The following is a 22,551-nucleotide window of genomic DNA, read 5'->3' as shown; positions in this document are numbered from 1 at the left end:
GCACTCCAGGGATGTGGGTGAGGGAGAAGTGGGCACTCCAGGGATGTGGGTGAGGAGAGAAGTGGGCACTCCAGGGATGTGGGTGAGGAGAGAAGTGGGCACTCCAGGGATGTGGGTGAGGAGAGAAGTGGGCACTCCAGGGATGTGGGTGAGGAGAGAAGTGGGCACTCCAGTGATGTGGGTATAGATTGGGCACTCCAGGGATCCAGGGGCTGGTGAAGTGGAGTATGAGGAGTAGGGAGCAGTGTGGATGAAGGAGGGGGTTGGGTGAATTGGAGGAGGAGGGAGCCAATGAGAGTCTTGGAGAGCCATTTGATGCCAGGCTGTGGCTGCTGCAGGCAGTGAGGGACCGAGGCGGAGGACCGAGGCGGAGGACAGGCTCCGACACCCGGCCAGCGCTCTCCTCCTCACCCGCCCGGAGGAGGGATTCCTGCAGGGGATGTGCCCGCATCAGCGCCGGGCTCCGGGCGTCCCCGGTCTGTACCCAGGAGTGTGAACCCGATGGAGGTACCGGGGTCGGCATGGGAATGATGAGCTGCCCCGGGGTCAGCGTTTTGCTGTCTTCTCTCCTCCACCTGGCACTAGGTAGGTGACCCCGGAGAGCCCACCCGACTTCTCATTAACTCTTCACTCACCTGAGACCCCCCAATACCAGCCATGCAATGCCCATCTGTGCCATCCTATACCTGTAATGTATATCTTCTGTGTGCCATCCTATACCTGTCCTGTGCATCCCCTGTGTTCCATGCTATACCTGTCCTGTGCATCCTCTGTGTGCCATCCTATACCTGTAATGTATATCTTCTGTGTGCCATACCTGCCTTTGCATCCTCTCTGTGCCATCCTATACCTGTCCTGTGCATCCCCTGTGTTCCATGCTATACCTGTCCTGTGCATCCCCTGTGTTCCATGCTATACCTGTCCTGTGCATCCCCTGTGTTCCATGCTATACCTGTCCTGTGCATCCTCTGTGTGCCATCCAATACCTGGTATGTGCATCCTCTGTGTGCCATACCTGTCCTGTGCATCCTCTGTGTGCCATGCTATACCTGGTATGTACATCCTCTGTACCATCCTATACCTGTCCTGTGCATCCCCTGTGTGCCGTCCTATACCTGTAATGTATATCCTCTGTGTGCCATCATATACCTGTCCTGTGCATCCCCTGTGTGCCATGTTATACTTGTAAGGTGCCACCCTGTGCTTGTCATGTACATCCTCTCTCTGTATCATCCTATACCTGTCATGTGCATCTTCTATGTGCCATCCTATACTTGTAATGTGCCATCATATATACCTGTCATGTGCATCCTCTGTGTGCCATCTTATACCTGTCCTTTACATCATCTGTGTGCCATCTTATACTTGTAATGTGCTTGTCATGTACATCCTCTCTCTGTATCACCCTATACCTGTCATGGATATCCCCTGTGTGCCATCCTATACCTGTGTGCCATCCTATACCTGTTTGCCATCCTATACCTGTCATGTGCATCCTTGGACTCTGCCCAGTGCTCACACTCTCCATGTTGTGGACATTCTATGTACATGTTACATTGTATCTGATAGAATGTTCGGTGTCACTGATCCTCCACTGTTTCCTTCTTCTCACATCCTATCCTCTCCTCCCAGATGTGACATCTTCTGAATGTTCCCTCTGTTCCCGAGATCACTGATCATTCCTAATCACCAAAACTGGGGCAGAACCATTCCTCACAATGTGTATATAGATGATCCCCTGTACAATGTGTATATAGATGATCCCCTGTACAATGTGTATATAGATGATCCCCTGTACAATGTGTATATAGATGCTCCTCTGTACAATGTGTATATAGATGATCCCCTGTACAATGTGTATATAGATGATCCCCTGTACAATGTGTATATAGATGATCCCCTGTACAATGTGTATATAGATGCTCCTCTGTACAATGTGTATATAGATGATCCCCTGTACAATGTGTATATAGATGATCCCCTGTACAATGTGTATATAGATGCTCCTCTGTACAGACATTGCATCCTCCTAATACAAAATATTGAGCTCTTCACTATCTGATCCCAAAACCAGCCCTGAGATTGTCTGTCTGATGACATTGTGATCTCATCTACTGCCAGGATTACACAGGACAGCATAGACAGTGTGTGTGTGTGTGTGTGTGGTGTAATTGTATGTATAGTATATGTAGTCTATGGTTGTAGATTGTAAATATCAGCTACACACACTATACGTTCTCTTAAAGATATTTCAATATTTGTGGGTCACCATATGGTGGACACCTACCTACCTACCTACCTATATGATCCTCTATTGCTGTAACAATGTGACCTATTCCTATTTTTCCCTAAGCCATGATTGGACGTCATTTTTCCCAGGCTTTAGGTGTTGGAACTCCTTATTGTTGAACTTCACCCCGTGTCCCCAGTCCATGCTCGCCTTTCAGTGGTTTTCATTGCTCAGGCATGTCCTAGATGCAGTTGTGACATGTTTTGTACACACGCTGTGAACGACTCCATTCATCTGAACTGAATGGGAAAATTCCAATCCATTCACCAGACAAGAGGTTGGACGATCAGGTCGCACGTCAATGCAGCACAGTGGTGTGGACATGACCGATTTCAATGTTTGGGGAAAAAAGAAATGTATATATAAAATATTATTTTCTCTCTCTATCACATCTTCCCTGATTTTTATGCAACAATGTACATGGCAGCACCTCTAATGTGAATGAGCCCCACTCGGAGTAGTTATCGGCTGACTTCTATTTGTAGATCCCCACTCTGCTAGAATATAACTCCCCATAACATCTCATAATATGGGAATGTAGAAAGTGTCCATCAATGGCTGTGATCTTTTCATATAATCTGCTTTATGATATAGAAATGCGTAGTATCCCCCCCCCCATGGTGAAGGGTTAGGAATCCACTAACACATAGGTAATAAGGATTTTGATTTTTCCCGAGACTTTGATGTTGGCATGTGCGCCCAGTGTCTGGAGACAGGAATAATTCTCCATCTGTTACATAGTGTAGTAGTTTATATACTACGGTGGATTCACCTTCATGCTATCTTTGTATTACAATATACTTAATGTGTAGAGTATCAGCACCCCTCCCCCCCCCCTAATATGGAGTGCATTAAACTGTGTCTCATGTGATGTATGTGTAGCTGTGATATGAAATGTACATGGGCTGTATGTATGCATTGCTGGCCGGGTCCTCTAATAGTATGCAGGCTTTATAGTTTCTTTCTTATGGTGTGGATATGTATATACATTGTACTTGTATGAAGTGTCTGTGGTTTCCTATAGTATGGATGTGTATATACATTGCAATCCTTGTATGGAGTGTCTATAGTTCCTCTATTATGGTATGGATATATATGTATATATTGTACTTCTAGTAGGGTATAGAAGGTATTATGCTATGTATTGTGTATACAGCCTATGGATTGATGAGCGAGGAGGAATGATGAGAATGTCCTAGAATGTACTTCTCACCCTTCTGTCTGGTCACTGTGCATGTTCTGGTGTGAGGTTGACTTTAAAGGAACTCTCCACCTTTTTTAACCTGATTCTCTCTGTCAGGATATACACTTTGTGTGCTTCAGCCTGTCCTCCCCGCTCAGCTTCTCTTTCTTGCTCAGTGGGAACAATTTCCTCTTTGTGGATCTCTCCCTGTACAGATCCCGTCTGTTCCTTCTCCCATCTTCTAGGTCTCTCCTTTCCCCTCCTAACATTGGTAACATTTGTTTGCTTTGTACCATTGCTGGTCTTCCAAACATTCCTTTTTCTTCCTCCTCCATGCTGCCAGCTCCTCCACCTTCCTCCTCCGTGCTGCCAGCTCCTCCACCTTCCTCCTCCATGCTGCCAGCTCCTCAGCCTTCCAACTCTATGCTGCCAGCTCCTCAGCCTTCCAACTCCATGCTTCCAGCTCCTCCACCTTCCTCCTCCATGCTGCCAGCTCCTCAGCCTTCCAACTCCATGCTGCCAGCTCCTCAGCCTTCCAACTCCATGCTGCCAGCTCCTCAGCCTTCCTCCTCCATGCTGCCAGCTCCTTCACCTTCCTCCTCCATGCTGCCAGCTCCTCAGCCTTCCAACTCCATGCTACCAGCTCCTCAGCCTTCCAACTCTATGCTGCCAGCTCCTCAGCCTTCCAACTCCATGCTGCCAGCTCCTTCACCTTCCTCCTCCATGCTGCCAGCTCCTCAGCCTTCCAACTCCATGCTGTCAGCTCCTCAGCCTTCCAACTCCATGCTGCCAGCTCCTCAGCTTTCCAACTCCATGCTGCCAGCTCCTCAGCCTTCCAACTCCATGCTGCCAGCTCCTCAGCCTTCCAACTCCATGCTGCCAGCTCCTCAGCCTTCCAACTCCATGCTGCCAGCTCCTCAGCCTTCCAACTCCATGCTGCCAGCTCCTCAGCCTTCCAACTCCATGCTGTCAGCTCCTCAGCCTTCCAACTCCATGCTGTCAGCTCCTCAGCCTTCCAACTCCATGCTGCCAGCTCCTTCACCTTCCTCCTCCATGCTGCCAGCTCCTTCAACTTGCTCCTCCATCTTTCTCCTTCATGCTGCTAGTTCCTAATCTTCCCCCTCCATGCTGCCAGCTCTTTCAACTTCCTCCTCCATGCTGCCAACTCCTTCTCCTTCCTCCTCCTTGCTGCCCGCTCCTTCACCTTCCTCCTCCTTGCTGCCCGCTCCTTCACCTTCCTCCTCCACGCTGCCAGATCCTTCACCTTCCTCCTTCACCTGCCAGCTCCTCATCCTTCCTTCTTCCTTGCTGCCAGCTCCTTCCTTCCTTCCTTCCTTCCTTCCTTCCTTCCTTCCTTCCTTCCTTCCTTCCTTCCTTCCTTCCTTCCTTCCTTCCTTCTCGCTGCCAGCTCCCCTTCCTTCCTTCCTTCCTTCCTTCCTTCCTTCCTTCCTTCCTTCCTTCCTTCCTTCCTTCCTTCCTTCCTTCTCGCTGCCAGCTCCTCTTCCTTCCTTCCTTCCTTCCTTCCTTCTCGCTGCCAGCTCCTCTTCCTTCCTTCCTTCCTTCCTTCCTTCCTTCCTTCCTTCTCGCTGCCAGCTCCTCTTCCTTCCTTCCTTCCTTCCTTCCTTCCTTCCTTCCTTCCTTCCTTCCTTCCTTCCTTCCTTCCTTCCTTCCTTCCTTCCTTCTCGCTGCCAGCTCCTCTTCCTTCCTTCCTTCCTTCCTTCCTTCCTGCTCCTTGCTGCTCGCTCCTTCACCTTCCTCCTCCACGCTGTCAGCTCCATTTACTTCCCCCATGCTGTCAGCTGCTTCACCTTCCTCCTCCATGTGGTCAGGTCTCTTCTAGATTTCTACATCTACATTGTGGACATTTTGATGTTTGTAAAATGAATGGCCATCAACCCGATACATTGTATCCAATCCCAGCCAGCAGATCTATAATGAAGACTTCAAGGTTGGACATTGTGTCACTTATATGGAGGATTGAAGATTTGTGAGTTTTTCAAACATGAAGTTCTGGGATTCAGTAAATAGATATTTGCGTTTTCACCAGTCAGAATGTGGCAATGTATGGCGTGGTGGTGGGTGATGGGTGGGGGGTGATGGGTGATGGGTGGGGTGGTGGGTGATGGGTGGGGGGTGGTGGTGGGTGATGGGTGGGGGGTGGTGGTGGGTGATGGGTGGGGTGGGGGGTGATGGGTGGGGGGGGGTGATGGGTGGGTGGGGGGGGGAGTACACAGAGACCTGAAGCTTCCTTCAAGGGACGGTTTTTATTTCAAAGGCCTTATCCAGAGCCTGCAGTGAACGTGTATTTAAAGTCCAGCTCCATCCTTATTCTCAGTCTTGCACAGTTGTACCGGCTCCTCTCCCGGAGTGAAACAACTTACCCTGATATCGCTGCACACAGTGAGCTTCTCACAGTGTGCATTGAAAGCTGCAAAAAGTCCTATAAAGCCCAGTCTGACTGTCCCTTTCATTCGTTGGATTTCGGTCATGGAGGAGGCTCAGCGTCACGTCTGGGCATTACCTAGCCTGCATTCAGACTGCCACCCAGCCAACACTGGCATCCAACCCAGGCATTTTGGATATTTCCATAACCTCTTCCCACTGCTTGCATCGGGACTGAGGCCTCTAGGGAGGAGTTCCGAGGCCCGGGTGCTGCAATGTTTTCAGGCAGCTATGTACAGCCCCCTGCCAGCTCCTCCCACCAGCCGCGATCTGCCCGCATTGCATAGAAAAGCACAGAGACCCAGTGATGAGATCAAAGTATAAAATAAAAAGGTGACATTAAAAAAAAAAAATTTTATTTAAAAAAGGAAACAGCATGTTGATTGGGGGGAAGGGGAGGGTGGCGAAGGAAAAATATAGGCAAATAAAAAGCTTTGAAAACCCCATTTAGGCGCTGAGAATGAGTAGAGAACGATCGGATGGTGCAGAAGAATTCGTTTCTTTTTTTTTTTTTTTTTTTTTTTTGTGTGATTTGTGGAAGAGATTCTAAAAATAGAACCCTGAGCTCGGTGTGTGAAATGATACCGGAGAGGATCTATTATACATTTATTTCTACGTTCATCTGCAGCTGCCAGACAGTGATATGAATACCGAGGATTTCTTCTATAGAAACATTTGGAAACATTCTATCACTTTATATCAGGTTGTTGTTGTTTTTGTTGTTATTTTGTTTTGTTGATCTTTTTTAGCCTCAGTTCGGTCATACGAGTCTGTGGAGGGGATGTACTAAAACTGGAGCGTTTCTGCATGGGAGCCAATCGGCTTCTGACTTCAGCTTCTTCTATTTAAGCTTTGACAATAAAAAGATAAAAAAAAATGGAAGCTGATTGGATTACTATGCAGAGCTGCACCAGATTTTGTGTTCTCCGGTCCCAGTAAATCTCCCCCTGTGTGTTTCCAAATGATTTCTGTCTGGCGGTTGGACAAGCCTGTAATTCTACTACATCTGCTGAAACATTGCATGCTGGGAGGGGGGAGGTTAGTAGTAGCTGCCTCTGAAAAGCAAAAGTGCAGCTGCCCTTCAAAGTGCGTTCTATCACTTTAAGAATAAAGGTTTCCCCCCCCCCCCCACTCCGCCAGATATCGGGCCATCCTTGTCCAAGTTTTGACACTTCCTGGTAGTGTCGGATTGCTTGCTTACTATTTATTCCCCCCACCCCACACCATTATGTGTCAGCAAAAATAACCCCCCCCCCCCCAAAAAAAAAAAACTAACACTAATATATGCATGCTTACCCCCTAAGAAAAAAGCCCCCCCCCCTCATTTTCCCCCCAGCTCAAATTCTCTCCCCATATGGCCCTAGAACAAATACCCCACCCCCCACCCCCACCCCATCCTAAAAAAAAAAAATCCCCCTCCTAGAACAAATACCCTGCCCTTCAAATTTCCCCACTCCCCCAAATCCACCCCCACAAATATCCCCTCCTAGCACAAATTTCACCTTCTAGCACAAATGTCCCCAATCATCCCTACTAGCACAAATCAACCCCTCCCCCCCCCCCCCCCCCCCCAAAAAAAAAAAAAAAATTCCCCTCTACCATTTCACTTTTATAGCCCAACCCCCCCCCCATCACCACTCTAGTACAATTCTGCCTCGCCCGAAATTGCCCTTCTCAACACAAATCCCCCCCCCCCTGAATTTTGCTCCTAGCACAAATACCCCCAATCATCCCTAATAGCACACCCCCCCCCCCCAAAAAAAAGACACAAATCCTCCCCCAAATCACCACTCCTAACACTCCCTATATTTTCCTTTCTAGGACAATTCCCCCCCCCCACTTTTGCCTCCCCCCAAATTCCCCTTCTCAACCCCCCCCCCCCAATTTCCCTCCTAGCACAAATCCCCCTCAATCACCCCTCCTAGCACAAATCCCCCTCAATCACCCCTCCTAGCACAAATCCCCCTCAATCACCCCTCCTAGCACAAATCCCCCTCAATCACCCCTCCTAGCACAAACCCCCCTCAATCACCCCTACTAGCACAAATCCCCCCCCCCCCCCCAAAAGAGGAATGCCCAAACTCCCCTCCCAATACAAATCTACCCCCCCTCCCTCAAATCCCCACTCCTAGCACAACTCCCTATATTTGCCTTCTTAAGACAATTCTTCCCCCCTGCCCAAAATTCCCCTTCTCAACCCCAGCCCCCCCCCCCCCCCCGGATTTCCCTCCTAGCACAAATATCCCCAATCATCCATAATCCATACTAGTACAAACCCCCCCCCCCAAAAAAAAAAAAAATTCCCCTCTACCATTTTACTTTTATAGCCCAAACCCCCTCCCAACACAAACCTAGCCAATCATCTTCCAGGTTTTATCGTCAAAGCTTCATTGAACAAGTTGAAGATAGAAGTTGATTGGCTCTCATGCAGAGCTGCACCAGATTCTGAGTGCTCCCGTTTTTTTAGTAAATCTCCTTTTTATTGTGATCATCTGCAGTGTCCTCCTGGGGGGGGGGGGGGGGGGGGGTCATCCGTCTCGGTGGAGGACATGTCTGGCTTTATTGAGGAGAACTGAAGACAGACTCCCAGCTGAAGCAGATGATTTATTGCAGACAGAATGGCACACCGAGGAAAATGTATCAAAGAAGGAGAAAATAGCGTTTCTCTATGTTCAGCGCGGTTCTTGTTGGCCGCCGTGCATTCATGTCAGATGGTTCTTCTCTCCCGTTCCGCCTGTTGGTGGCTCTCTTGGTATAGTTAGTTGCAGTTGCTTTGTCACATGTGATTCTCATACACCGGCTTTCATTATGTCTGCAATTGCATTTGTTGTAATGAGTGTATTTTATGGGGAGAACATGCCGGAGAAGTCGATGGATCCCTTCTATTGTAACATTGTAAATTGTTGCTGGAAATAACCACTAAAAGCCCACTTTGTTTAGTTTTCTCGGTTTTATTTTGAAAAGATTTACACTTTTGTTGAGTTTAATTCTCATCCATTAGAACAGATCTGTCCTCTCCGCACGGCTGATGGAGAACGTTTTGTCAGCTTAAAAGAAAACATGAAAGACTCGGGTGACATCACTGAGATTGCGGCTCGTCCACTTATCACAGACCGACATCTCTTCATATTCAGTCTATTCTTTTATTAGAAACAGCGACATCACTGAGAATGCAGCCTATCCAATCACTAGAGAGCGGTGACATCACTGAGAATGCAGCCTATCCAATCACTAGAGAGCGGTGACATCACTGAGAATGCAGCCTATCCATTCACTAGAGAGCGGTGACATCACTGAGAATGCAACCTATCCAATCACTAGAGAGCGTTGACATCACTGAGAATGCAGCCTATCCAGTCACTAGAGAGCGGTGACATCACTGAGAATGCAGCCTATCCAATCACTAGAGAGCGATGACATCACTGAGAATGCAGCCTATCCAATCACTAGAGAGCGGTGACATCACTGAGAATGCAGCCTATCCAATCACTAGAGAGCGGTGACATCACTGAGAATGCAGCCTATCCATTCACTAGAGAGGTGACATCACTGAGAATGCAGCCTATCCAATCACTAGAGAGCGGTGACATCACTGAGAATGCAGCCTATCCATTCACTAGAGAGCGGTGACATCACTGAGACTACAGCCTATCCATTCACTAGAGAGGTGACATCACTGAGAATGCAGCCTATCCATTCACTAGAGAGCGATGACATCACTGAGAATGCAGCCTATCCATCCACTAGAGAGCGGTGACATCATTGAGAATGCAGCCTACCATTCACTAGAGAGCGGTGACATCACTGAGAATGCAACCTATCCAATCACTAGAGAGCGGTGACATCACTGAGAATGCAGCCTATCCAATCACTAGAGAGAGGTGACATCACTGAGAATGCAGCCTATCCAATCACTAGAGAGCGGTGACATCACTGAGAATGCAGCCTATCCATTCACTAGAGAGCCGTGACATCACTGAGAATGCAGCCTATCCATTCACTAGAGAGCCGTGACATCACTGAGAATGCAGCCTATCCATTCACTAGAGAGCCGTGACATCACTGAGAATGCAGCCTATCCATTCACTAGAGAGCAGTGACATCACTGAGAATGCAGCCTATCCATTCACTAGAGAGCGGTGACATCACTGAGAATGCAGCCTATCCATTCACTAGAGAGCGGTGACATCACTGAGAATGCAGCCTATCCAATCACTAGAGAGCGGTGACATCACTGAGAATCCAGTCTATCATTTTTTTAGACACCAGTGACATCACTGATTAAACTACTAGATGGGAAAGTAAATTGCTAAGATAATGTTTGGGTGAAGATTGGGACCATCATAAGCCTTTGTAACGGCTGCAGTAAATGGTCAGGTGACGGGTCGCTATCAATTGTCAAGAAAATTGGCCTTACAGAAATGTCAGGCGTTATTTTGGGCAATTTAACAAGCCAAAGAACATATTTAAACTTTCAACAACTCATCAGTGAGGTGCCGGCTATCATTTTTTTGGGGTATGTTCGCTCCCTACCCTCTGGGATTTGCCCTTTCTGCTCGCTAGGCTCAGCGCGAGCCACATTAACTGAATAGATAAGACGCAAATATGATTTACTGAAAGCATTTCCAGACTGACTGCATTCATGCCATCGGTATTTGTTGTTCCTAAGCTCTTAAGAAGATTGTTACTTTATATTTGCAAAGCTTGGAATTGATTGTTTGATGACTTTACCCAAGAATAGATCTGATGCAAATTCCTAACATCGAAATCCAAACTTGGCGAGGTCTGATTTTAGCAGAGACCATTGTGTTACGTTTCTTTCAGTACAGGGTGGTATTGGGGAGATTCTACGCATGTGGTAGGTGCTTTTCCAGTGCGTTGCGTCACTCAAAACTGCATTCAAGGGCATGGCAGCCCACTTTTGTTTTAATTAAAACGAAAGTTCGCATAGACACAAGTTGCCCATGCAGAGGTTCTTCTGCATCAATATGACTAGTTAATCGAAAATCCCGAGCCACCAAGCTTCCTTGTTGGTAGCACCACTGGTCTTCTTACCAGTCCCTCTGACTATGTTGTTCAGCTCTGCTGGTTCCCTTGGCTCTTCTAGCCTTTAATTGCCGCTCTCTGTTGCACAGCCCAATCCTGGCCTCTGATTAGGGGTTTTCCTAAAAAAAAAAAACCAAAAAAAAAACAGAAGCCCACCTGACTCCTGGAGCAAGACCTCCTGTTTCCTAGCTGCTGGCTGGGGCACCTCTGACCCCTCGGGGAGACCTCCTGTCTCTGGACTCCTGAATGGGACACCTCTGTCCCCTGGGTGAGACCTCCTGGCTAGGGCACCTCTGACGCTTGGGTAAGACCTTGTGTCTCTTGGCTCCTAACCGGGGCCCCTCTGACTCCTGGGTGAGACCTGCTGGCTGCGGTCCCTCTGACCCCTGGGTGAGACCTCCTGTCTCCCACACTGGGAGCTGTCTCCAAACTGGGAGCTCGGAGCTATCCTCAGGCTTGAGTATATACTGACCCTGCACACCTCTGTACTCCTCTGTACTTAGACAGGCCGCAGGTACCTGGTAAAATTGGGACACCAGTTTGAAAGTTCTGATCCAGAACTACAGAATTGAAAATAACAAAAACACAGCTTTCTCCACTCAAATGATAGTCCAGAACTTTGCATCAGCCCTCAATGCAAATCCCATGTCATATTCTCCTCCGTTTTCAGAGTGACAAGGTCTTACTCTGTCACAACAGATATTTTAAGGCTTATACATATTTAAATTGTCTATTTGGCTATCATATACTGCTCTTTCAAGCTGGAGAAGAGGGTCTGTTTTGGGGAGACGTTCAGTAGAGAAAGGGTAGACAAACACCATAGACCACGTTCAGTTTAGGCGTGAGACCATTGTTGGTCCCATAATCTGGTTAAATGCACTGCTCAGAGAGTAGACCAAGGAGCTTTCAGAACAAGCTTCCCATCGTGTCTATATTTTATGGGCCATCATATGAAGTCAACCTCAAAGTCAACAGCACTTGCAGCAGTTCAACAGTTAGGTCCACCAGTGTTTAGTAAATAAAATAAATACATTTAGCAAGATACATTCACTGTGTGCATGGGTGTTTTTGAATAGTTACCTTCAGCATCCAGTACAGAACAAAGCATTCTGCTATGGGTCAGGCATTTAGAGGTAATCTGGAAGAATTACAGGGTTGCCATTCCTAAATTCATGAAAATGCATGGTTGCCATGGTGATCATTTTAGTGAAGTTGTTACAATGTAATAAATAAAAAGACCTTAAATTGCTCCACAACAACAAAGTGCTTCACAAGAACGCCAAGTGCCAGAAATCCAGGAATTGTTCAATTTTAAAAAGATACAGCCATGATATTTGGTGTTTCAAACCAGATGCATACAGAATAATGAGGTTTCTGAGGTGTCAGACCTCCCTTTCCATCTAAAGGACCACTCAGCATGCTTGGGAACATTGGTGGAAGAACACCAAAACTACACACAGTATCTCACAAAAGTGAGTACACCCCTGCCATTTTTGTAAATCTTTTCTTCTATCTTTTCATGTGACAACACTGAAGAAATGACACTTGTCTACAATGTAAAGTAGTGAGTGTACAGCTTGTATAACAGTGTAAATTTGCTGTCCCCTCAAAATAACTCAACACACAACCATTAATGTCTAAACCGCTGGGCAACAAAAGTGAGTACACCCCTAAGTGAAAATGTCCAAATTGGGCCCAAAGTGTCAATATTTTGCGTGGCCACCATTATTTTCCAGCACTGCCTTAATCCTCTAGGTCATGGAGTTCACCAGAGCTTCACAGGTTGCCACTGGAGTCCTCTTCCACTCCTCCATTACGACATCACGGAACTGGTGAATGTTAGAGACCTTGCGCTCCTCCACCTTCATTTGAGGATGTCCCACAGATGCTCAATAGGGTTTAGGTCTGGAGACATTCTTGGCCAGTCCATCAGCTTTACCCTCAGCTTCTTTAGCAAGGCAGTGGTCGTCTTGGAGGTGTGTTTGGGGTCATTATCATGTTGGAATACTGCCCTGCGGTCCAGTCTCTGAAGGGAGGGGATCATGCTCTGCTTCAGTATGTCACAGTACATGTTGGCATTCATGGTCCCCTCAATGATCTGTAGCTCCCCAGTGCCAGCAGCACTCATGCAGCCCCAGACCATGACACTCCCACCACCATGCTTGGCTGTAGACAAGACACACTTGTCTTTGTCCTCCTCACCTGGTTGCCCCCACACACGCTTGTCACCATCTGACCCAAACACGTTTATCTTGGTCTCATCAGACCACAGGACATGGTTCCAGTAATCCATGTCCTTAGTCTGCTTGTCTTCAGCAAACTGTTGGCGGGCTTTCTTGTGCATCATCTTTAGAAGAGGCTTCCTTCTGGGAGGACAGCCATGCAGACCAATTTGATGCAGTGTGCGGAGTATGGTCTGAGCACTGACAGGCTGACCCCCCACCCCTACAACCTCTGCAGCAATGCTGGCAGCACTCATACGTCTATTTCCCAAAGACAACCTCTGGATATGACGCTGAGCACGTGACCTCAACTTCTTTGGTGGACCATGGCGAGGCCTGTTCTGAGTGGAACCTGTCCTGTTATACCGCTGTATGGTCTTGGCCACCGTGCTGCTGCTCAGTTTCAGGGTCTTGGCAATCTTCTTATAGCCTAGGTCATCTTTATGTAGAGCAACGATTCTTTTTTTCAGATCCTCAGAGAGTTATTTGCCATTAAGGTGGCATGTTGAACTTCCAGTGACCAGTATGAGAGAGTGAGAGCGATAACACCAAATTTAACACACCTGCTCCCCATTCACACCTGAGACCATGTAACACTAACGAGTTACATGACACCGGAGAGGGAAAATGGCTAATTGGGCCCAATTTGGACATTTTCACTTAGGGGTGTACTGACTTTTGCTGCCAGTGGTTTAGACATTAATGGTTGTGTGTTGAGTTATTTTGAGGGGACAGCAAATTTACACTGTTATACAAGCTGTACACTCACTACTTTACATTGTAGCAAATTGTCATTTCTTCAGTGTTATCACATGAAAAGAGAGAAGAAAATTATTTACAAAAATGTGAGGGGTGTACTTACTTTTGTGAGATACTGTATATGTATATGTGTGTGTGTGTGTGTGTGTGTGTGTGTCCCAAGACATCAGAGGTCCCTCCATGACATCAGAGGTACCCATTCATGTCAGTGGTCCCTCAATGACATCAAAGGTCCCCCATTAATTCAGAGCCATATACATGAGACCCCCCTATACTTTGAGTCTCTCAGCACACAGTCCCCATTATCAGAGCCCCACCCCCCATTCAGTTCACACAGCCCCCTCTTCACATCAGAGCCCTACATTCTGGTTTCAGCAGCACAGCTGAGGGTGGGAAGAGGAGGAGGTCCGGAGTAGGCGGACTTCCGTCTTCCGCTGAATGCTGGGGGCGGCCCAGCAGGCTGCCAGTCCTGGATCAGGGTCATGCATTGCCATGGGGAAGATGTGCCAGCTACCATTACTATAGCAACAAATAATGCTGTGTGTCCTGGTCCTAGGGTGGTGTTGGTTGTTCGGTGCTGGCGACCAGCCTGCCTCAACATGGCTACTCATGATGCTGGGGCAAAACTGGGTCCTGTGCTTGTGGCACCCCGGGGGATCCCAGGTGGCACCCCAGGGTGCTGCAGTACCCTGGTTAAAAACGCTGGGTTAGAAGGCAAGCTTACAGTTAAGGTTTAGGAGATTTGTAATGTTAACTATAGGAGTTTTTAAGTGGTTATGACTTAATTTTAACAGTGTGTAGGATAAAATGTAAGAATTGAGGTTTGAGGCTAGGGTTAAGTTAGTGGCAATATAAGGGTTACTGTTAAGGGTTAAAATCCACCACCCTCCAAACCCCATAGAAAACCAAAAAAAAAAGTATAAATATAATATATTATATTATATAAAATATATATATATTAATATATTCTCACACATGCCCTCATCTATATACTGTATATTATCACACGCACTTACCCACTCCTACCATACATAATAGAGCAAGCTTTGACACCCTTATTGACAAAGGACTCGAAGCCAGAGGCTGAATAGCTTCCAATGTGAAGAGAACATTCACACATAGTTTTCCATAATATTTGAAAAACTGGGACACCGTTATTAAGTGACATTATCCATTCAGAAGCTTGCCCTGTGCTTCCTTAAGGCTATAAAACGCTATTAGACTCTCTTCCACTAATTCTCTGCTTTAAATAGTTTTGAAACTTTTGTAATTTTTTTTTTTTCCCCATCACTTTTAGTTAGTTAAGGATTGGGAAGAGGCATAATTCACTTACGGAGTACTTTGGTTTATATGTAAAGTGGAAACTTTTTCTAGGTTTTTGAATAGAGTGGAGGTGCGTCAGAGCCAATAGGACAATTCGAATAGCTGCGAAAGGTGGTATGACCCACCATTGCCGCTATCTACTAGGTGGGAACTTTAGTGCAGAGTGTCAATAAACATACCTTACTATATTTATATGGGACTTTGGAGGACAATAAAGAGGAGTTACATTTTTCTGAGCACCATCCAGACCAAAGTCCAAAGCTCCATGAAACTAGGACTTTCTCAACCACTCTCTGGCCTTTTTGGATTGGGCAATTATTTGAAGTGTGTATTGGTCATCATTTCAAAATAATCTTGTACTATCCCAAGCAATGCTTATTTAGAAGTACTGGTGCCTTTGGGTCCTAGTGAGGGAGGCGCTTTTTGGAGTTTACCCCTGGGGGGTTTGATGGGTGGCTTTGATATTGGCCATATGTTTACCATGATCGCTTGGGTCTTACAGATTTTCGTTCCCCGAAGGAATACAGTTTATTAGAAACTCTTTGGGCATGAAGAGAATTGTACCCAACATGCTCTGATCATTATAATGGACTGATATGTTTTTATTTTATGTTATTTTAACACTTTTTTTCTAATAAAATACATTTTATTTACGTGTGTGTGTGTGTGTGTGTGTATAAGCAGATGGCATGTAAAGCCCCATCAAAACATTAGTAAAATGCAGTATATTAAAAGATTCAGAGATGTTGGCATTCATAATTGAGGTGTGACTACTTGGCTATTGCTTGCTTTAAAGGGTCAATAAGGCATTCGAGAAGCTGAGAAGGGGATATGACCCACCACCGCCACTATCTGCTAGCTTGGAATTCAAGTGCAGAGAGCCAATAGAGCCTTCAAGAACCTGGGAAGGGGATATGACCCTCCACTGCAATGATCTACTAGCTGGGATCTCTAGTTCAAAGAGGCAATAAGACATTCAAGAAGCTGGGAAGGGGATATGACCCTCCACTGCAATGATCTACCAGCTGGGCACTATAGTGCAGAAAGCCAATAGGACTTTCAAATATCTGGGAAGGTGATATGACCAACCACTGCCACTATGCACTAGCTGGGAACTCTAACGCAGAGAGCAAATAGGACTTTCAAATAGCTGGGAAGGGGATATGGCCTGTCGCCGCCACTATCTGCTGTCTGGGAACGCTAGTCCAGAGAGCCAATGGGGCATTCAGGAAGCTGGGAGGAGGATATGGCCTGCCGCCGCCACTATCTGCTGGCTGGGAACGCTAGTGCAGAGAGCCAATAAGGAATTCAAGGAGCTGGAAAGGTGATATGATCCACCACCTCCACTATCCCATCACACACTTTCCCGGATCACAAGGGTCATCAGCAATGGGTGCTGTAGCGACTACCAGCTGGATAAATCACGGATCAATGCACATACTTGCCAGTACACCATAGATCTTCAAATGTAGTCCAAAGCTTTTATTGCAGAACGATCGTGTCATCAAAGAACAGGCGCAACATTTCAGAGCTGCACAGGACCCCTTCCTCGGGCATGTAAAGAAGGGGTCCTGCGCGGCTCAAAAATGTTGCACTTGTTTGATGATATTGTTCTGCAATGAAAGCTTTGGACTACATTTGAAGATCCATGGTGTGCTGGCGAGTATGTGCATTGACTATCTACTAGCTGGGAACTCTCTAGTGCAAAGAATCAATAAGGCATTCAAGAAGCGTGGCAGGGGTTATGACCCACCACTGCCACTATCTGCTAGCTGGGAATTCAAGTGCAGAGAGCCAATAGGGCGTTCAAGAAGCTGAAAAGGGGATATGACCCTCCACTGCAACGATCTACTAGCTGGGAACTCTAGTGCAAAGATTTAATAAGACAGACCTTGAAGAAGCTGGGAAGGGGCTATGACCCTCCACTGCAACGATCTACCAGCTGGGAACTCTAGTGCAGAGAGCCAATAGGACTTTCAAATAGCTGGGAAGGGGATATGATCCACCACCGCCACTATATGCTAGCTGGCAACGCTAGTGCAGAGAGCCAATGGGGCATTCAGGAAGCTGGGAAGGGGATATGGCCCACCACCATCACCACTATCCACTAGCTGGGAACTCTAGTGCAGAGAGCCAATGGGAAATTCTAGAATCTGGGAGAAGGATATGACCCATCACCACCACTGTCCACTAGCTCGGAATTCTAGAAGCTGGGAGGAGGATATGACCCATCACCACCACTATCCACTAGCTGGGAACTCTAGTGCACAGAGCCAATGGGGCCTTCAGGAAGCTGGGAAGGGGATATGGCCCACCACCACCACCACTATCCACTAGCTGGGAACTCTAGTGCACAGAGCCAATGGGGTCTTCAGGAAGCTGGGAAGGGGATATGGCCCACCACCACCACCACTATCTACTAGCTGAGAACTCTAGTGCAGAGAGCCAATGGGGAATTTTAGAAGCTGGGAGGAGGATATGACCCACCACCACCACTATCCACTAGCTCGGAATTCTAGAAGCTGGGAGGAGGATATGACCCATCACCACCACTATCCACTAGCTGGGAACTCTAGTGCAGAGAGCCAATGGGGCATTCAGGAAGCTGGGAAGGGGATATGGACCACCATCACTATCTACTAGCTGGGAACTCTAGCGCAGAGAGCAAATGGGAAATTCTAGAAGCTGGGAGGAGGATATGACCCACCACCACCACTATCCACTAGCTGGGAACTCTAGTGCAGAGAGAGAATGGGGCATTCAAAAAGTTGGGCAGGTGACATGACCCACCATGGCCACTATATACTTTTTAAGCTACTTTTTTCCAGGCTGAAACTTGCAAACTTGCAAATTTCGAGAACAACGTTTTGTATTTTTGGTGGGAGTGAGCAACGCTCCTAGAATGCTTATTACAAAAAACAGAGATAAGATCCATCAGTTCTCTTGTGCCTAAAATCAGACCACCTGTGACTGCGTCACACTGTTTTCTTTCCATGCTACTCTGTGCATCATTTCTGTCTTTTTATGCTTTTATCATTTTACAGCTGCTTGCATAGCATTATAATCGAAGCATTTTCTTTCCTTTCATTTGAAAATTACTTTTGGCTGGCGTTTTAAGTGCAAATTAAAGTTACATAATTCTGTTGGTTCTAGATAATCTTTGAGACAGCGGTATTTTTTAAATTTTTTTGGGGGGGGTTTTTTAATGTTCAGCCTTCTGAAACGGCATACTACAGCCGCCAGCGGACAGTACCACAGAGAAACAGATGTTGGGCTTGCTTGTAGTCTCACAATTTGTATTTCTCTCCACGGGTTTGTGTTTTTGCCGCGGCTTCCTTTAAAGCAGAACTTCCAGGCTTATTGATGGATAACGGACAGACCCATATGCATAATTTGCACACATTTCTAGGCAACGGGGAATATTGGCCCGAAGGCCAGGACAAATCTCTTAAACAAAAAAAAAAAAAGATGTTTATGGCTTTATTTAAAAAAAATAAAAAAGTTTTAAGATGCAATATATTACCAAAAGTTTGTGGCCACCAGACCCTCACACCTGTATGAGTTTGCTGGGCATCCCATTCTAAAACCTGTCCATGGCCCTTTTAATATTGGGTTGTAAACTGGAATATTTGCAACTAAAGGTGCTAGTTTTGACTCTATTGATTATGGTTTAAGGAGGTCAGAACATTTCATATGAGGCACGTTGGCTCCGGCGGGGCTGCTCTCAAATGCAAAAACAGGGTAGACCTTATGGGGCCCTGAAGTTTTTAAACCATAGATAGCAAGTCTGAAGAGAGAGAGAGCCTGAAATGAAAGTCCAAAACGTTTACTATTGGTGTTTGCCCAACAGGACAGCACAAACCTTCTAACGCATTTTAGGGGCTCAGAAGCATCCCGCTTCTTCAGTGATAAAGTGCACAGGAGCAAAATAGGAGCAGCATGCTCCTATTAATATAGAGTTGCCCTTGTTTGCTCCTAATACTAGAAATCTTCAATTCATCATTTGAAGGGTTTTCAACATCCTTTGAGTCATATAAAAAGGTATAATGGTCTGGTGCCACTAACTTTTTTTTTTTTTTTTCCCATATGTTATGGTCTGGTAGCCCCAAACATTTTGCCATATTGGAAGGTATAATGGTCTGGTAGCCCCAAGCTTTTTTGCAATATAGAAAGGTTTAATGGTCTGGCTGCCCCAATCGTTTGGCTCTATGAGAAGGTATAATGGCCTATTGTTCCCAAAGATTTTGCCATATAGGAAGGTGTAATGGTCTGGTGGCCACAAATGTTTTTTTATATATAGAAAGGCGTAATGGTCTAGTCAGTGGCCCTAAAATTGTTTCCCATTTATGAAGGTGTAATGATCTGGTGGCCCCAAACTTATACATTTTTTTTTTTAATTTATTTATTTTTTTTTATTTAGGAAGGTTTAATGGTCTGGTGACCCCAAACCTTTTTCCATATAGGAAGGTTTAATGGTCTAGTGGCCCAAACCTTTTTCCATATAGGAAGGTTTAATGATCTGGTGGCCCCAAGCCTTTTTCCATATAGAAAGGTGTACTGGTCTGGTGGCCCCAAACCTTTTTCCTAATAGAAAGGTGTACTGGTCTGGTGGCCCCAAACCTTTTTCCAAATAGGAAGGTTTAATGGTCTGGCCAAAACCATTTTCCATATAGGAAGGTGTAATGGTCTGGTGGCCCCAAACCTTTTTCCTAATAGGAAGGTTTAATTTTCTGGTGGCCAAAACCTTTTTCCATACAGGAAGATGTAATGGTCTGGTGGCCAAAACCTTTTTCCATATAGGAAAGTGTAATGGTCTGGTGGCCCCAAACCTTTTTCCATATAAGAAGGTGTAATGGTCTGGTGGCCTCAAACCTTTTTCCATCTAGGAAGGTATAATGTCTGGTGGCCCCAAACCTTTTTCCATCTAGGAAGGTGTAATGGTCTGGTGGCCCCAAACCTTTTTCCATATAGGAAGGTGTAATGGTCTGGTGGCCCCAAACCTTTTTCCTAATAGGAAGGTTTAATTTTCTGGTGGCCAAAACCTTTTTCCATACAGGAAGATGTAATGGTCTGGTGGCCAAAACCTTTTTCCATATAGGAAAGTGTAATGGTCTGGTGGCCCCAAACCTTTTTCCATGTATGAAGGTTTAATGGTCTGGTGGCCCCAAACCTTTTTCCATATAGGAAGGTTTAATGGTCTGGTGGCCCCAAACCTTTTTCCATATAGGAAGGTTTAATGGTCTGGTGGCCCCAAACCTTTTTCCATATAGGAAGGTGTAATGGTCTGGTGGCCCCAAATCTTTTTCCATATAGGAAGGTGTAATGGTCTGGTGGCCAAAACCTTTTTCCATATAGGAAGGTGTAATGGTCTGGTGGCCCCAAACCTTTTTCCATATAAGAAGGTGTAATGGTCTGGTGGCCTCAAACCTTTTTCCATCTAGGAAGGTATAATGGTCTGGTGGCCCCAAACCTTTTTCCATCTAGGAAGGTGTAATGGTCTGGTGGCCCCAAACCTTTTTCCATATAGGAAGGTGTAATGGTCTGGTGGCCTCAACCCTTTTTCCAAATAGGAAGGTGTAATGGTCTGGTGGCCCCAAACCTTTTTCCATGTATGAAGGTTTAATGGTCTGGTGGCCCCAAACCTTTTTCCATATAGGAAGGTGTAATGGTCTGGTGGCCAAAACATTTTTCCTAATAGGAAGCTGTAATGGTCTGGTGGCCCCAAACCTTTTTTCATATAGGAAGGTGAAATGGTCTGGGGGCCCCAAACCTTTTTCCATATAGGGAAGGTGTAATGTCTGGTGGCCCCAAACCTTTTTCCATCTAGGAATGTTTAATGTCTGGTGGCCCCAAACCTTTTTCCATATAGGAAGGTGTAATGGTCTGGTGGCCCCAAACCTTTTTCCATCTAGGAAGGTTTAATGGTCTGGTGGCCCCAAACCTTTTTCCTAATAAGAAGGTGTAATGGTCTGGTGGCCCCAAACCTTTTTCCTAATAGGAAGGTGTAATGGTCTGGTGGCCCCAACCTTTTCCCATATAGGGAAGGTGTAATGGTCTGGTGGCCCCAAGCCTTTTTCCAAATAGGAAGGTGTAGTGGTCTGGTGGCCCCAAAGTTTTGGCCACATAGTGTTTGTTCAGTCGGAGTTTCACAATTGCCAAAGTCCTTCCAACTTTATAGACTTGTGTGTGCCTCTGTTGTAAATGTACAGCAAAGCACATTGTGGGAGTCCTATCATACTTAACTTACAATAAAGTAGGAAAATGAAGCAATCGAGCATTTAGCTCCTAATATCTGCATTTGGTGTGTACAGGAGATGTGAATTCCTACTTTTTTAATCCCATGAAGTTTGATGTGCGCATAGTTGCTGTCCGCCATGGTTGTCGCAGTGCACGCACGTGTAACACCAGCGCGCTCAAGGCGCCTTGGTGCGTGGTCGTAGATAAAGTGGATTTAATTTTAGTTCACAGAAAAAAAAAAAAAAAAAGCCACCTTTGTCTGAGACACCTTGCAGAGGCCTTCTCATCAACATGCACGGATCTCTTAAAATAGCTCTCTTCATTAATTATGGAAAACAGCAGCTGACTTTCACAACCAGTTTTTTTGTTAAATTTTTTATTTTTTTTGCCGCTGTTGCGTTGTGTGCAGTGAGTCACAGGGGCGCGCGGCTTACGTACTTTGATCTGGGGCTTGACGAGGAGGGCGGCTGCGGCCCCCTGTCATTGGCGGAGCTCACCAGCTGATTTAGATTGAACAAAAAATTCAGCGCTCGTTGCCGAAAATTATCTCCGGGGTGAGATCTATGCTAACCTGCTGCCGAAGGTAATTAATCCATCGAGCCTGTTAATTGCGGGCTAATAACGAGCCGGGATAATTATTCGGAGAGAGAGAGAGTGAGAGAGGCAGCGGCGCCGTGGTGACCCCGTCGAACGGAACTGGCGGCAAAGGGGTTAATTGGCTAGTTGGCTCCACTGGTGTGCTAATTCCTCTCTTGGTGAATAAGTAATAACACATAAAATGATTAGGATAATGAATGCAATGAGGGGAAAATGAGAAATAATATCGCATGAGGGGCAAATTTTTTTATTTCACTTCTTCGGAGCCCTGTGCACACAAATTTTTTAATATATTATTAATATCGTGGTCTATAGGAGATCAGCTCTAATAATATCCCTGGATAAATAGTCACGGTGGATCGCTGTGCGAAATCATAAATGTCATGTATGATGGAGTCTGTTCAGTCTCCTTTTTATACAGCGGCTACTTTCGTTACAAGGTTTTTTTAGCT

At 46.1% G+C, this 22,551-nt stretch overlaps 1 protein-coding gene across 1 annotated transcript in view; it reads left to right on the top strand.

The window, feature by feature from the left end:
* Positions 1-248: 248 nt before the first annotated feature.
* The window catches only part of IGSF21 (immunoglobin superfamily member 21), a gene marked incomplete in the record, with an annotated part of 572,073 nt that continues 549,770 nt past the window's right edge, over positions 249-22,551 (top strand). The window contains 1 exon segment of the mRNA XM_073601561.1: positions 249-585. Coding sequence (XP_073457662.1) covers positions 522-585 — 64 coding nt within the window.

The sequence above is a fragment of the Aquarana catesbeiana genome, linkage group LG10 (genome assembly GCF_042186555.1).
Source record: "Aquarana catesbeiana isolate 2022-GZ linkage group LG10, ASM4218655v1, whole genome shotgun sequence".
Classification (NCBI taxonomy): Eukaryota; Metazoa; Chordata; class Amphibia; order Anura; family Ranidae; genus Aquarana; species Aquarana catesbeiana.
The sequence above is the reverse complement of the archived record's forward strand: the minus strand, read 5'-3'. Positions and strand labels throughout refer to the sequence as shown.